Source organism: Camelus ferus, chromosome 6 (genome assembly GCF_009834535.1).
Source record: "Camelus ferus isolate YT-003-E chromosome 6, BCGSAC_Cfer_1.0, whole genome shotgun sequence".
Classification (NCBI taxonomy): Eukaryota; Metazoa; Chordata; class Mammalia; order Artiodactyla; family Camelidae; genus Camelus; species Camelus ferus.
Genome location: NC_045701.1, coordinates 92,519,029 through 92,532,273, shown reverse-complemented (window position 1 = coordinate 92,532,273; position 13,245 = coordinate 92,519,029). Strand labels below are relative to the sequence as shown.

Genomic DNA, 13,245 nt, shown 5'->3' with positions numbered 1-13,245 from the left:
CACCTCACTTCTGTGTTTCCTACGGTTCCCATGCTGACCTGCTTTGTCCATGTCATGGTGAATATATTTTCAAGTGGAAGTTGCTCTTTTTCTGAGGAGGGTGGCTTTCACACAATCATTTCCTGAGGGGCTTTTTGATCCTTTTGGGCTACCAGCTCCTTCAGCCCTCTTGAGTTTTGAGTTTTTAACTGCCACTGAAGGACACTGGCTTGACGTCTTCAGTTTTGAAATTTGTTCTCATTTCATTGCCACTTTCCAGACTAAGCACTGGTTAACGTGCCAGGAGTGTCATCACAGACTAAGTGTCTCTGAACCCCTCTATTTGGTTAGCGGTTCTTGGTGCTCTGTACTTGCTTAGTCCAGCTCACCTTGCATTCCAGTCCAAAGATCAGAGTTAGAAAGAGGCAACGTGACAGTTCTGGACAGGCATGTAGACGTCTAGGCCAGGGCATGTGGGAAGGCCTCTTGGGTCTTGGTGGAAGTTTTACATATTTGCATTCCCAGACCAGTTTGAGCTGCAGGCCTAAAGGGAAAACAGCTTAAAGCAATTACAAATGATGTTGAGGTGATCCCCAGCCATAGACACGAGCCCGCAGGGATGAGCCGGGACTGGCTGCTGGAGATTGATAAACAAAAAGTTCATACTGTACAGCACAGGGAACTATACTCAATATCTTGTAGTAACGTGGTTAAAAGGAATATGAAAACAAATTTATGTATGTTCCTATATGACTGAAGTAGGGTGCCATACGCCAGAAATTGACACAACATTGTAAAGTGGCTCTACTTCAATAAAAATACTTTAAAAAATAATTTTAGACATTCAGAAGAGTTGAACGTGTGTTTTCTAAGGCTATGTTGGATTAGCAACTAAAGCCATTAAAATTCTGTTGATCTAAAGTCAAGTTTGAAGTTCAAGTGATTTGTCTTGAAATAGCTTACAATGGTGCTCTTCCTTAAGTTTTTCCTCAGTGCTTGTTGTCCTCAACAGGTTCCTAACTTATTATTCAGTCTAAAAACATTCTTTTTCTAAGACAGTGCTTCTCAAACCTGGTCCTTGTCTCAGGATCTCTTTATGCTCTTAAATTTTTTAAAGATCCTAGAGAGCTTCTGTTTACATGGGTTCTATCTACTTTATTAGGGACTACAACTGAGAAATGTTTTATTTACATTTTTAATTCATTTAAAAATAACAATAATAAAACCATTTGATGTTAGGATGATGATGAAAAGTCACTATATTTACCAAAAAATTTTATGTGTGATAAAAGTGACACTTTAACATTTTCACAGTTCTTAATGTCTACCTGAAGGGAAGACAGCTGGATTCTCATATCTGTTTTTGTACTCATTCTTTTGTGACAGCACAAGTCACATAGCCTCTGGAAAACTCCACAATACACTTGTGAGAGAATTCTAGTGAAAAAGACATAACATCTCACCACTATTATGCAAATATCTTACTATTACTATGAAAATAGTTTTGACCCCCAGGGGCCTTGGAAACCCCCAGACCACACTTTGAGAATCACTACCCTAAAATGACAAGCTTTCCAAGTTTTGCACAGAGCTGTATTTGATCCTAAGCTTTTGTTCCTTTGAAGCAGGACCACGTTCACTGCTCTTCCTTTGTGCCTCCCCATCCTTCGATCTGAGCTCACCTTCTCCTAAATAATGAACATTGATTTTATTTTTTTAACTGCAGGTCCACTGGTGATTATTCCCTCATTCTTAGTTTGTCCAGAATGTCTTTTTGCCTTCTTTACTGAACATTAATTTCCTCACGCATGGAATTCTAGATTGGCAGTTACGTTAAGACATGAGTTCCACACATGACTTTCTTGCTGTATCAACTCTCATCTCTTTCGTTTGTGTTTCCAAATGTCTAATCTGTTGCTAGATCAATCCACTTTCTATTTGGTTCTTTTTCAAATAAAAAACATTCGTTTCTTTCTTTTCCCACAATTTTCAGTTTTCTGCTGAAACTTTCAATCTTTTTTATTTCCCTGCCCATAGTAATATGTGGTTTTTTGTTTGTTTTTTAATGGAGGTGCTGGGGATTGAGCCAGGACCTCGCACATGCTGAGCACACTCTCTACCACTGAGCCATGTCCCCACCCCTGGCCTGCTTATTTTTAAAGCCTGCACCTGTCAGTTAGGTCCAGTGCCTGGAGCCCCTGTGGAAGTCTTTATATTGTCTATTGAGTAGAAGTACTATACACAGAACAGAGTCATAAAAATATGCAGGGCAAAAATACAGCAACACAAAGAAAAATGGCAAGAAAACCACAAAGACGTGAGAATTGATGTCTCAGCCTTTAACACAGTCTAACAAGTAGACTCGCTTTTTCAGTAGACAAACTCGTCCACTTTGTCCAAGACCTCCCCGGTTTCAGTAAGTCCCAGGTCCCGGGGATTCCGGACAGTCACCTAATTATGACACACAACCCCCACCACGGCCCCCCCCTCAACCCTCCCCCAGCGAGTCTCCAGGCCCCGCACCTGGGCGGCCGCTGGGGGCGCTGTGGGGCGCAGGCGCGGCTTGGGAGGCGCGTGCCCGTTCCAGGGCGGCGCCGCTCCTTCCGCCTTCCCGGCAGGCCCCGCGCGGTGCCTGCGCACTCAGTGACCTTTCTGAGTCGTTGGTTCTGGGTTAGGGCCCCCCGAGCTGCTGGTCCTGCGCCGAGGTGAGTGCGGGGCTGGGATCCGCGCGGGGCGCCGGGACAGTGACAGGCCAGTCAGCAAGTGGCGGGGCTCCGTGCCCCGGTTGGGCCCCGCGGCGGGGAGCCGGCGGCAGGCGGGACGGCCTCGGTCCCACCGCGGCCACATCTCGACCCGCGCTGACCTTGGGGTCTCAGCCCTCCCCGTGGCCACGCGGGCTTTTCCACCCTGGCCTCCCAGACTGTGGAGGGGCGTCATCCGGGGCTGAGCTGTCGTTGGCAGTAACGCGGAGGCCGCGCTACGCCTTTTCCTTTGGCCTGAACTCATCTGTACCTTCGTACCCGTTTGATAGCGGGCGCACTTGGGCCGTGAGAGGTTCGGCTACGCAAGGTTGTGCAGCTAGTTAGGGATGCAGCCAGGAGTTCTTAACCCACGTTTAGAACCTTCTCTCCTTTATCCCTCAAGTTTCCTTGCAACACATTGGTTCTGAGAGTTACGCTGTACATGCGGCAAGGCCTTTAAGGAGGGGAAACGACGCCCAAGACGGGATCAGGGGCGATGTTTGCCGTTGCACGGAACTCAGTCTGAGATCCCGGTCTGGGGCTCGAGGGTCAGACGTTTCTCACCCGCAGTGTAAGGTCAAGTAATAGTTTGCTTTTAATGTAGCGTGTCAAAAGCTTTGCAGACTTAGGGGGACACCGTGGACACCCACTTGGCCTTTGAATAGGATGCGCCTTTGAACACATGGGTGCTAATAAAACCCACACAGCTGGGAAACGGGGCTGGACTGAGTGGATTCAGGCCTGACTTTATAAACATTGGGACCAGGTCGCTTGTCCAGCCAAATATGGCAATCTTGGGCCGAAGAGAGGGTGGGAGGTAAGCATGTGCAGTAAACTACGTGGCAGCCTCAGTTCATCTTAGTTGAGGAGGTAACGCCGGGGGCCTGGGCCTTGAGCGAAATATGGACGTAACAGAAGTTTTTTTGCCCCTTCTTACCTCTTTTGCGCCCTCCTAGTCGGCTTTGCTCTTTAACTTCTAGATCCTCACTGACCTTGCTCTTGGGCCCCTACCTGGCCTGGGCCTAAGTGAGGGCACCTTAAGTCCTCCCTCTTGGAGTCCCAGGACCGTGGTGCTGCTGCAGTCAGCGGGCATTTGCGGTGATTCTTTCTGCTGTTGCTGTGGCCATTTACTGAGTTCTTATTCTGCAGAAAGCTGGGGTCCTTTATGTTTCCTCCTTAAATTTCGTTGAGAATCCAGTAGGGCAGGTGGAGCTAGCCCTCTTTCACAGAAAGAGAAGCCTCTGAAATGACAGCTTCGGGACTTGCCCAAGGTTTAGGGCAAAGCAAACAAAACTGGTGTGGGAACCCTAGGTTCCCACGCTTCTGGCCCCATTGGTCCTCCTTCCAGGTCTTTGCTGGGTGCGGGGAGCAGAGTGCTACACTCAGTGCCTCTAAACTTTCCCTGTCGGGGCTTCCAGAGGCTTCCTCTGGGTCCTGCTTGGCTTCTATCAGGTGCTTTTTCAAGGCAGGGCTGTTGGTTTCTTGGAACCTGGTGCTGTGACAGAGCATTTAGGAGGGTCTGAGGACAGGAAATGTAGGGGTAGACATATCTGCAAGGGAGTTCAGGAGGAGGATACATCTTCCCAGGTCCCTCGGGGGCTGGTCAGCTTTCAGGCCTGTGCTTCAGCCTGAATGGGTTTGCTCCTCAGAAGAGCTGGAGGCCAGGCCTTGGAGCAGCTTCTCAGTAATAGGAGAAGAGGCCTGGGTGACTTACAGATCCAACTGTGTGATCCCAGGCAACTTCCTCCATGTAGTGCGGGAGCTAAGACCGTAAAGCACCTCACAAATGCTGTTAAATTTGCATGACGTTCTTAAAGTAAAAGCTGAGCTCTTTACTGTGGCCTCCAAGGTCCTATATGACCTGGCCCATCTTCCATCCCATAGTCCAGCCATAATATTTTATGTAACAAGCACTTGCTCTAGGACACCAGTTACTGTAACTGACACAGAGCAACTCCTCCATCTTTATATCAGCCCTTTGCAGTGGATACTATTTTTAATCCCTGTTTTACAGATGAGGAAACCGAGGCAGTTCAAGTTAGCTGGAAAGTTAAGTTAGCAGAGCTAGGACGTGAGTCTGAGCAGCCACGGGGCCTTCGACCCGCTCCTCCCCACCCCAAGTGCGCTCAGACCTCCGGGTCCCAGCACACGTGCCACCTCTGCCGACGACACTTTTCTCCCAGATGTCCTGGCCCTTTAGGAGCTGGCTTCTCGGCTCGTTAAAACAGTGCCTGCCACCTAGTACATACACAGTTCATGTCTGCTGAATGAATAATGGTCACACCATCCAGGTTCAGTAACGGAAAGCCGGAGGCAAGGGAAGAGCAGTGAGACTGTGTCTCCAAGTAGTGATGTCAGAGGAGCAGGAGGTGAGGCTCTGGTCTGGCTAGGGTCGGGTGGCAGAGCAGCGTTTGCAAGGAAGATGGAAAATGCTTATGATTCCTCACGATGATTTGAGTGACTAGTTTAATAGGTCACTTTAGATGTTACAAAGCATATTAAAATGACAATGACAGCATCTGATTTTAAACGTCATCAAAAGCATTACCTTGAGAACTGCACATAAAGGCAAACTGTAAATTCAAAATCTGATGTCTTTTCCTGATCAAATCTGGTAATTATATATTTTTATTCATTAAATTGGTTGTTATAATTGCAGCTTTTACAAAGTGACCTTGTCCTCTTATGCTCTCTGCTTTGTATTTTACAAGACTTCAAGACTGAGATGCAGGTGAAGCATTGTGGCTATAGTTCGTAACACTGTAGTGTATAATTCAAGTTTGCTGAGAGGGTAGAACTGAAAGTTCTCCCCCCCACCCAAAAAATAGTGAGGTGATGGATGTGATAATTAAGTAGATGGAGGCGATCCTTTCACAGTGCATACGTTTATCAGGTTACCACCGTGATGTACACTTTAATATCTTACCATTTTACATGTCAGTTATATTTTCAACTGTTATACAGAGCTGAAATTTAAACAAAGAAAGAAAGGACTAAAATACAGCTGATTAATGAGTGTCCAAGCCTGGGTGTTCATCTCACAAGGAAATCACCTATCCTTGACCGTGTTCTTCTGCTTTGAGTGCCAACAGTTCTTAACATGGTGATGCAAAGATGCTAGTTTTTCAGTTTAAAAGCTGAAAATAATTTTGAGGTGTTAGTGGGGGCCCATTGATGACAGTGTGGGACAGCACAGGCTGGGAGAGCCCTGGGCTGGAGGAACGAGGTGACGGAGTGCCCCGGTGCCAAGGTCAGGGGGCACTGAGGGGTGAGTGGAGCTTGGGAAGCTGTTGAGAGTAGTCATGAGAATGGCTTTGGGGAGCAAGGCTGGCATATGAGCTGCTCCCTGTTGAACAGTCGTGGGAAATAGGGTCAAACTCAATAAATGGAAACCTCTTACCAGTTAGGTTTAAAACAATAGTCATGGTTATATTTATTACTCTGTTCCTTTTCAGATGCTTCAAAGCCTTACTAAGAATGTTTGGATCCCCATGAAGCCCTACTACACCCAGGTTTACCAGGAGATCTGGGTCGGGATGGGGCTGATGAGCTTCATCGTTTATAAAATCAGGAGTGCTGGTAAGTTTCTTAGTGTTTGACTCATTAGAGGTCAGGGAGAAAATTACTTTAAAAGGAATCACAATTCATAAAACAAAGTTAAAAAAATCAATTCATACTGCAAAGGAACTGTGATTCTTAACTAGGAGTAAAACCTCAGAACTCTAGGGGCCTTTGTTAAAATGGGGGGAGTGTACGAGCTATGTCAGCAATAAGAGATATTTGGGGACAGTTGGGGAAATTTGAATAAGATCTTGATGTCAGGGAGGGTACAGCTCGGTGGTAGACAACATGCTTAGCGCGCACAGCATGCACGAGGCCCTGCGTTCATTCCCCAGTACCTCCTCTAAAAAAATAAGCAAGTAAGTAAACTAATTACTAATTAAGTAAGTAAACTAATTACTAATTACTTCCTCCCATCCCCTCCACAAAAAAAAGACCTTGGTGTCAGGGAATTGTGAATTTTCTTAGGTGTGACAGTGGTGTTTAGAGTGCATGGCAGATGTCCTTAGTTTCAAGAGATGCAGGCTGAAAGATTTAGGGATGAAAAGTTGTGGGCCATGCTCCTTTACTGTCCCTTTTCCACTGTTCTGAGTGTTTAAAATATTTTCACAATAAAAGTCAATAGAGCAGAAATGAGGCCCAATTGTGTATTAATAAAGTGGTTGGTTAAAAAGAGGGATAAAAAAAGAAAACTCTAAACTGTGAGACTGAAGTTTGGGGTAGAGTGAGGAGTGCAGAGTTCTGCAGATTCTGAAGGGCCGTTTATCTGCTCTGAGAACGTCTGTGGTAGAAATTTGATCACTTCTCAGCTATGAGACCCTGTAGTAACTCCAGTTTTCTGAAGGCTTCCTGTAACAGCTTTACCTAAGCTGTTGTAGGTTCTGTCCTGCAAAAGTCCCACCGAGACGGAATGAATTGCCCGAGACTGGAAAGGCAAAAGAGCAAGAGGAAGTCAGGGACCAACTCCATGAGCCTCTCAAACACTGCCATGTTTATTGTGCACAATCAAAGAAGAGATCACCAACAATTGTGTCATGGAACGCAGGAGCTTAAGGAAAAACAGGATCGGGTAGAGATCATAAAATCCACAATGAGTAACTGAAGGCTTAATTTACCCTCGGCAGTCATGGGGGGAGAGGAACAAGGTACATTCTTCAGGTATAAGAAGTTGATTACAAAACAGACCACCAGACCAGCCAGTTTCTGTCTTGGGGATATAGACTATCTAAACAGCATAAAGCATGCCCAGCGTTTATAGCTGGGGGCATAGGTCTTCGCTTTGCAAGGAGAAGAGTAAACCCTGAGCTAGGGACCTATGCTTACGATAAACAAGCCGTGTCCTGCATTTATACCAAGAGACACATAATGGCTTTGCCACTGGAAGCAGTTCTAAGCTAAAACCTCAACTATGCAAGCAAGGCATTGTCTCTGCATTTTACGGCAAGGAGACAAGAGTGCAGGTGCACGGGCGCCTGCTAGCAAAGCACATTTGTTCTTCCTTGAAGGTCACAAGCAGCTGGGGTCTGTTGCAGTTTATTACCCCAATCACGGGCTCCCACAAGCTGTGAACTTTTCAACAATAAGTTGACTAAAGGCTTTTTGGAAAAGTATTGATATGACCAATTTTTCTTTCCTTTTATTTTAGATAAAAGAAGTAAAGCCTTGAAAGGTAAGATTTTTGCTTCTCAAAATGGGTGGGGAATAAAAAAACATCATACCTTTCCAGGACAAGGTGTATCACTGTTGTGAAGTGAAGCCCACGTGTAGTTCGGTAATTGTGTAGATGCGGTGGAGTTCTGTTTCTTGAAGCCTGTGTGTTAAACCCCCCGCCCCTGGGCCGGGCACGGCTTCCGGAGCACTAGAAACGGAAACTGACCAGAGCTCACTGCCGCCTCCTAACACGTGTTTCAAAAGAAAGCACCGCATAAATGTGTGCCCTCGTGCTAGACTTTTCTTCACTTTGCTTCCAAATGGCATGAAACTGAAGTCATTTAGGTCCGTCACAAACCCCAGGCTGGCTCACAGCTTTGGGAGCAGCCGTTCCCCTGCCCCTCGGTCCTCGCGCCTGCGGGTGAGCTGTGTGTGCGCATCAGTCCCACAGACCCTCCGTACACTTCATCAGATTGAAAGTTGTCCTTTACACATTCTGACTTGTTACCATGCCCTCATGTGGTAAACTGCATTCTGAGTGTTCCTTCCCTCCTAAATTGTGTCTATTAAGTATCTGTTATGCTTCTCTTTGAAAAGCTTCCAGTCCTGCGCCTGCTCGTGGTCACCATTAACCAGCTTTACGTGGACAGAACGTCAGTCTGGCCGTGTTGATTGGGAACGTGGGACGTCGTGTTGACTTATAGACGTGCCACTGCCCTGATGCATGAATAAACGTACCTGTGAGATCCCCGTGTCCCTCCCTGCACCCCATCCCTGCCGAGCTCTGAGTGGGTCTCTGTGTGCAGTGGGTGCAGCCGGAGCCCCACCAAGATGCCCCATCCTTAGGGGACCTGTGGGGCTGAGGAGTAAGCACTCAGATTAGCGCAGGAGTTGGGGTCAAATCTAGGCACCCACACTCTCATCATGGCAAATAAACGTTAAACAGACGATTCTGCTACTTACACCTGGGACTTCTCTGAGCCTCTGTTTTCTCATCTGGAAAATGGAGCTGATAATATGTAAGTTCTAACTTAGAGTTACTGTGAAGCTCAGTCAGAGAAGATTTGGAAAAGCGTTATTTAAACTGTAAAATGCTTTAGAAATAAGGAAGTATTAGACCCCACAGTGGGTGGAATTCTAAGCTCCAGATCTTATGGAGAAGCCACATGCAAGGCAAAGTGCGTAATACAAATAAATTAGTTTTTTATTTCTAGTTTGGCTAATATTAAATGAATGCTACATAATGTTTTTCTCCATCTAAGGTAATTACCAGGGGGCAGGGTATAGCTCAAGTGGTAGTGTGCATGCTTAGCGTGCATAGGGCCCTGGGTTCCATCCCCAGTACCTCCTCTTAAATAAATAAACAAACAAGCAAACCTGACCCCGCCCAAAAAAAAACCTACTAAGGCAATTACCCAAACCCCTACAATTGCATTTTAAAAAATAGATTTTAAGGCAGTAAGTGTAGGGGTAGACATGAGTCCAGTTTGAAATCTGGTGTTTTGCAGGTGAGTAGGGGTCTGCCTGTGGGATAAAAATGTTGACCCTGGTCCTGGTTTCTTCTTTTAAGGGCAGGGACCATCCATGTTTTCCATTTGTGTCTCCAGCTTTAGTGTCAGGTCTGGCCCGTGGGTGGTGCCTGACAGATGACTGCCATTTACTGTGGGGTCTCTGAGCCTCAGTTTCTTCTGCTGTGAAATGGGGATTAAGCCCACTTGTCTACCTCACAGTTGTTGGTTCAACTGGGAGTTGGCGGGAAAGTGTTACATAGCCCCAGTGAAGTTGGCCCTGCAGCCGGGAGATGGGCCAGGTTCTGGTCCAATGCAGGAAACATGTCTTTTCCGTTAAGGTCTTGTTCTGTTCTCCCTTCAGAGGGTGAATCAGCACTGCAGTTCAGAGAGATCTAATCTTAGAAGTTACTTATCTGGGCCATCTGTTCTCAAACTTGAGCTTGTATCAGAATTACCTGGGGGGCTATTAGCAAAGACTGGTGGGGCCTGGTATTTCTGTTACCACTGGTCTTGGAAGGAACCTGAGAACTTGTATTTCTCACAGGTTCCCAGGATGCGCTGATGGCTGGGGACCACACTTTGAGAACCACGAGTCCGTACAGAGAACGGCCCCCACCAGAGCCCTTGTAGCCCTGTCAGCGTTCCCCATGGTGCTGCGTATCTAAGTACATTTGGGCCTAAGAACTCAGTGCAGTGGAGCTACAGACCCATTTTACAAAGGAGGAAGCTGAGGCCATGACAGTCAGTGATGTGCCAAAGTTCACCTGGCTGGTGCTGGGACCAGGGATCCAGGAGTCTGAGCTCTTATCCAGGGAGGGAGAAGCTGACAGGAGCCAGCCCCGGAGTCTGTAGAAGAGCTGGTGTGCCGGCCCTGTGAGCACATTGCCCTCCACTGCCTATGGGTTCCTTCAGCTATAATCGTCAGTAAATAAAAATTATCCTGTAAGAGATGCTTCTTACCCATCATGGACCTGGTGCCCCTCGCACGCCTGTGCAGAAGCAGAACGGGGTGAGGGGCAGCAGGGACTGATTCTGTGAAGGGAGCTCATGAGATTGAGGGTATCCCATGCAAGGTGGAGCCGGCTGGTGGGCTGCCTGCCCGTAGGCGGTCTGGAGGAGGTCTGCAGAGACCCGCCCCTGCCCCCTTTCCCACCACCACCCCCGGAGATATTGACAGGCGTCCGTCAGCTGTGCTTTTAAGAGTGGAACAAAATAATTTTTTTTTTGAGTAAAGGTAGTTTTATTCAGAGAGATCTATACTCCATGGGCAGAGTTCAGGCTGTCTCAGAAGGCAAGAGAAAAGCCACGAGGTGTGGGGGTTGGGTGCTCAGGTTGAAGTAGAAGTAGACACAGTCCATAGACAGTGCGGGCGTCTTAGAAGTGAAAGCGGCACCCTGCCGCACCAAGTGCTTTCCTGCCCTGATTTCTAAGTGGGGACAGGTGTTGGTCACATAAAGCACTAGGCTTTCCTTGCTGCCACTTACTGGTCCAAAGTCCTCAGCGTGGGGCGCCTGCCGGCCGTGTCCCAAGGTGGCCTGTAGGTGGCGCCGGCGCGCGCCGCCAGCCGGTCCTCACGGCTTCCCTGGGCGCCCGGCGCAAAGACTGGAACCGGGTCCAGAGCAGCCCCGCGGGGCGGTGCCCGCGGACAAGGGGCTGCGGAGGCAGAGGGCCGCAGACCCACCTAGCGCAGGAGCAGCCAGCTTCCAGAGGGAACTCCAAGGAGGCTCTGCTGAGATCCGTGCGCACGTGCCTCCCATCCTTGCCCAGCGCGCGGCTTGTCCGAGAGCCCGGAGCCCCTTGAGGCCGGAGAGCGCGCGCCTCTGAAGCGGAGCCTCCGGGAGGAGGCGCGTGTTTCTTGCTGGTCCCTGTGTATCCCAGGGGGCGTGTGCCCCCATCGAAGCTGCGAATAACTGCAAGATGATAGACCATAAATTGCAGGTTTACCTAAAGGCCATCTTTACGCCTGGTGTCTAACACAGGGCCGGGCGTTAGTAGTAGGCGCTCAACGGAAGTGGAAGCCTGTTCTTTGAGAAGATCAGTAAGATGGGCTAACCACCTAGCCAGACTGGTGAAGAAAAAAATTAAGGGAGAAGAAAAAGTAACACCAGGCATGAGGGAGGTGTCGTTCCTACAGGTTCTACAGATATCCGAGGGTAATCCGGGAAGGTCAGGAAGAGCTTTAGACCAGAAAGTTCTACGGGGTGTGTGAAGTGCACAAATTCCCCATAAGACACAAACCACCACTCAAGAACAAACAGCCAGCCTGAGTAGCCCTGTTCTTCCATAATCTGTAGTTAAAACCTGTCTCACAAAACTCCTCAGGCTCAGATGGCTTCTCTGAGGAGTTACACCAAAGGTTGAAGAATGAAATAATACCAACTGTACACAAGTTTTCCTGAAGAGAACGGGGGAGACACTCCCCAGCTCGGTCTGTGAGATCAGCACTGTCCTGATTCAAAAGGGAAGGGACGTTAAAGGAAGACTGTAGACCAGTATTCCTCTGGAACACAGATGCCAACCTCTCTAACAAAATTTTAGCCAATTGAATTTGATCAAAAGCAAACGTAATAATAAATTATGACCAAGGAGGGGTTGCTTAACATTCAGAAATCAGTGGGACATGGATTTCAGTCAATGGCAACATTCAATCAAAGAGAACGGAGAGAAATTAAGGAGATGTTTAAGAAACCCTGAATGAGATCAGGCTTAAGGTTATGTTGACAGGTTCCCCAAGAGAAAAATATGGCAAATGGCAAAGTACCTACTGATTCTGAGAACAGAGACTAAGTCATGATGTAATCATCAGCTGACTGGCTGATGGTCTGTCTGCAACATTGTTTTCTCCAGAGAGCAGGGATTACTGACACTTTTTAATACATGCACTGAGCTACGTTTTTGAATACATGTGTTAATGCCTAAACTAAAATAGTAGTTGTTTCTTAGGGCAGGATGTTGTTCATGTGTAGCAGAAATAAGGTGCTTAAGAACAGCAGCAGCAAGTAGTTGACCGTGTTAACACAGTAACAAGGAAAAACACGGTCATCTCAGTACTCACCATCAAAAAAGCATTAGGCAGAATTAGGCATCCATTCATGTGGAGTTTCTCAGCACAGTAGGAGTAGAAAGTAACTTCCACAATCTGATGTGCATCTATAAAAGATTTCAGCTAATGTACTCAGTGGTGAATGACTGAATGCTTCCCCTGTGTTTGGGAACAAGGTAAAGTTATCCACACTCATCAGTCCTATTCACTGTTGTACTGGAATTTCAAACCATTGCAGCAGAGCAAGAAAAATAGATAAAAGACATAGGGGATGGAACAAAGTAAAAATTTTATGTGCAGGTGACGTGGTCATCTCTAGAAAATCTTAAGGAATCTTCTATAAAGCAACCAGCCTTCTTAAGTGTGTTTAGCAAGTTTGCAGGATCAAATGTCAATATACAAAGTCAGTTGCATTTCTATATAATAGCAGCAAAGAAGTGGAAGTGAAGCTTTTAAAAATGCCGTATATAGTACTATCATTGTGGAACTGCCGCATGTATGGATAAGTTTGATAAAAGATGTGCAAGACCTGGAAACTATAAAACATCACTGAGAAACAAAGACAAATGGAGAGAGAGAACAGACTCCTGGGTAAGAAGATTCAGTCTTGTTAAGCTGTCAGGCGTCTTCAAGCTGGCCTATGTAGACTGAGGACAATTCCAGGCAAATTCCTGGTAGGTTTTCTCAGAGACTGCCAGGCAGACCCTAGAATGTGGGTGCGCTTGACTGCTCATAGGCTCTTCCTTCATGGTCACCAAAA

The 13,245-nt window shown here is 47.1% G+C and overlaps 1 protein-coding gene across 1 annotated transcript; it reads left to right on the top strand.

Moving 5' to 3' along the window:
- Positions 1-2,535: 2,535 nt before the first annotated feature.
- Positions 2,536-8,893, top strand: ATP5MPL (ATP synthase membrane subunit 6.8PL). Its single transcript, XM_032482794.1, has 4 exons — positions 2,536-2,684; positions 6,176-6,299; positions 7,927-7,950; positions 8,529-8,893. The coding sequence occupies exons 2-4, from the start codon at positions 6,176-6,178 to the stop codon at positions 8,561-8,563; spliced, it is 183 nt and encodes a 60-aa protein (XP_032338685.1). The 5' UTR covers positions 2,536-2,684; the 3' UTR covers positions 8,564-8,893.
- The last annotated feature ends 4,352 nt before the right edge of the window (positions 8,894-13,245 follow it).

What these genes read in the sequence shown, in the direction of transcription:
- ATP5MPL (XM_032482794.1), top strand. Translation starts at nt 6,176, where the DNA reads ATGCTTCAAAGCCTTACTAAGAATGTTTGGATCCCCATGAAGCCCTAC. An exon ending in TTATAAAATCAGGAGTGCTG is followed by an intron (nt 6,300 to 7,926) that starts GTAAGTTTCTTA and finishes CTTTTATTTTAG; the next exon opens with ATAAAAGAAGTAAAGCCTTG. An exon ending in AAGAAGTAAAGCCTTGAAAG is followed by an intron (nt 7,951 to 8,528) that starts GTAAGATTTTTG and finishes CTCTTTGAAAAG; the next exon opens with CTTCCAGTCCTGCGCCTGCT.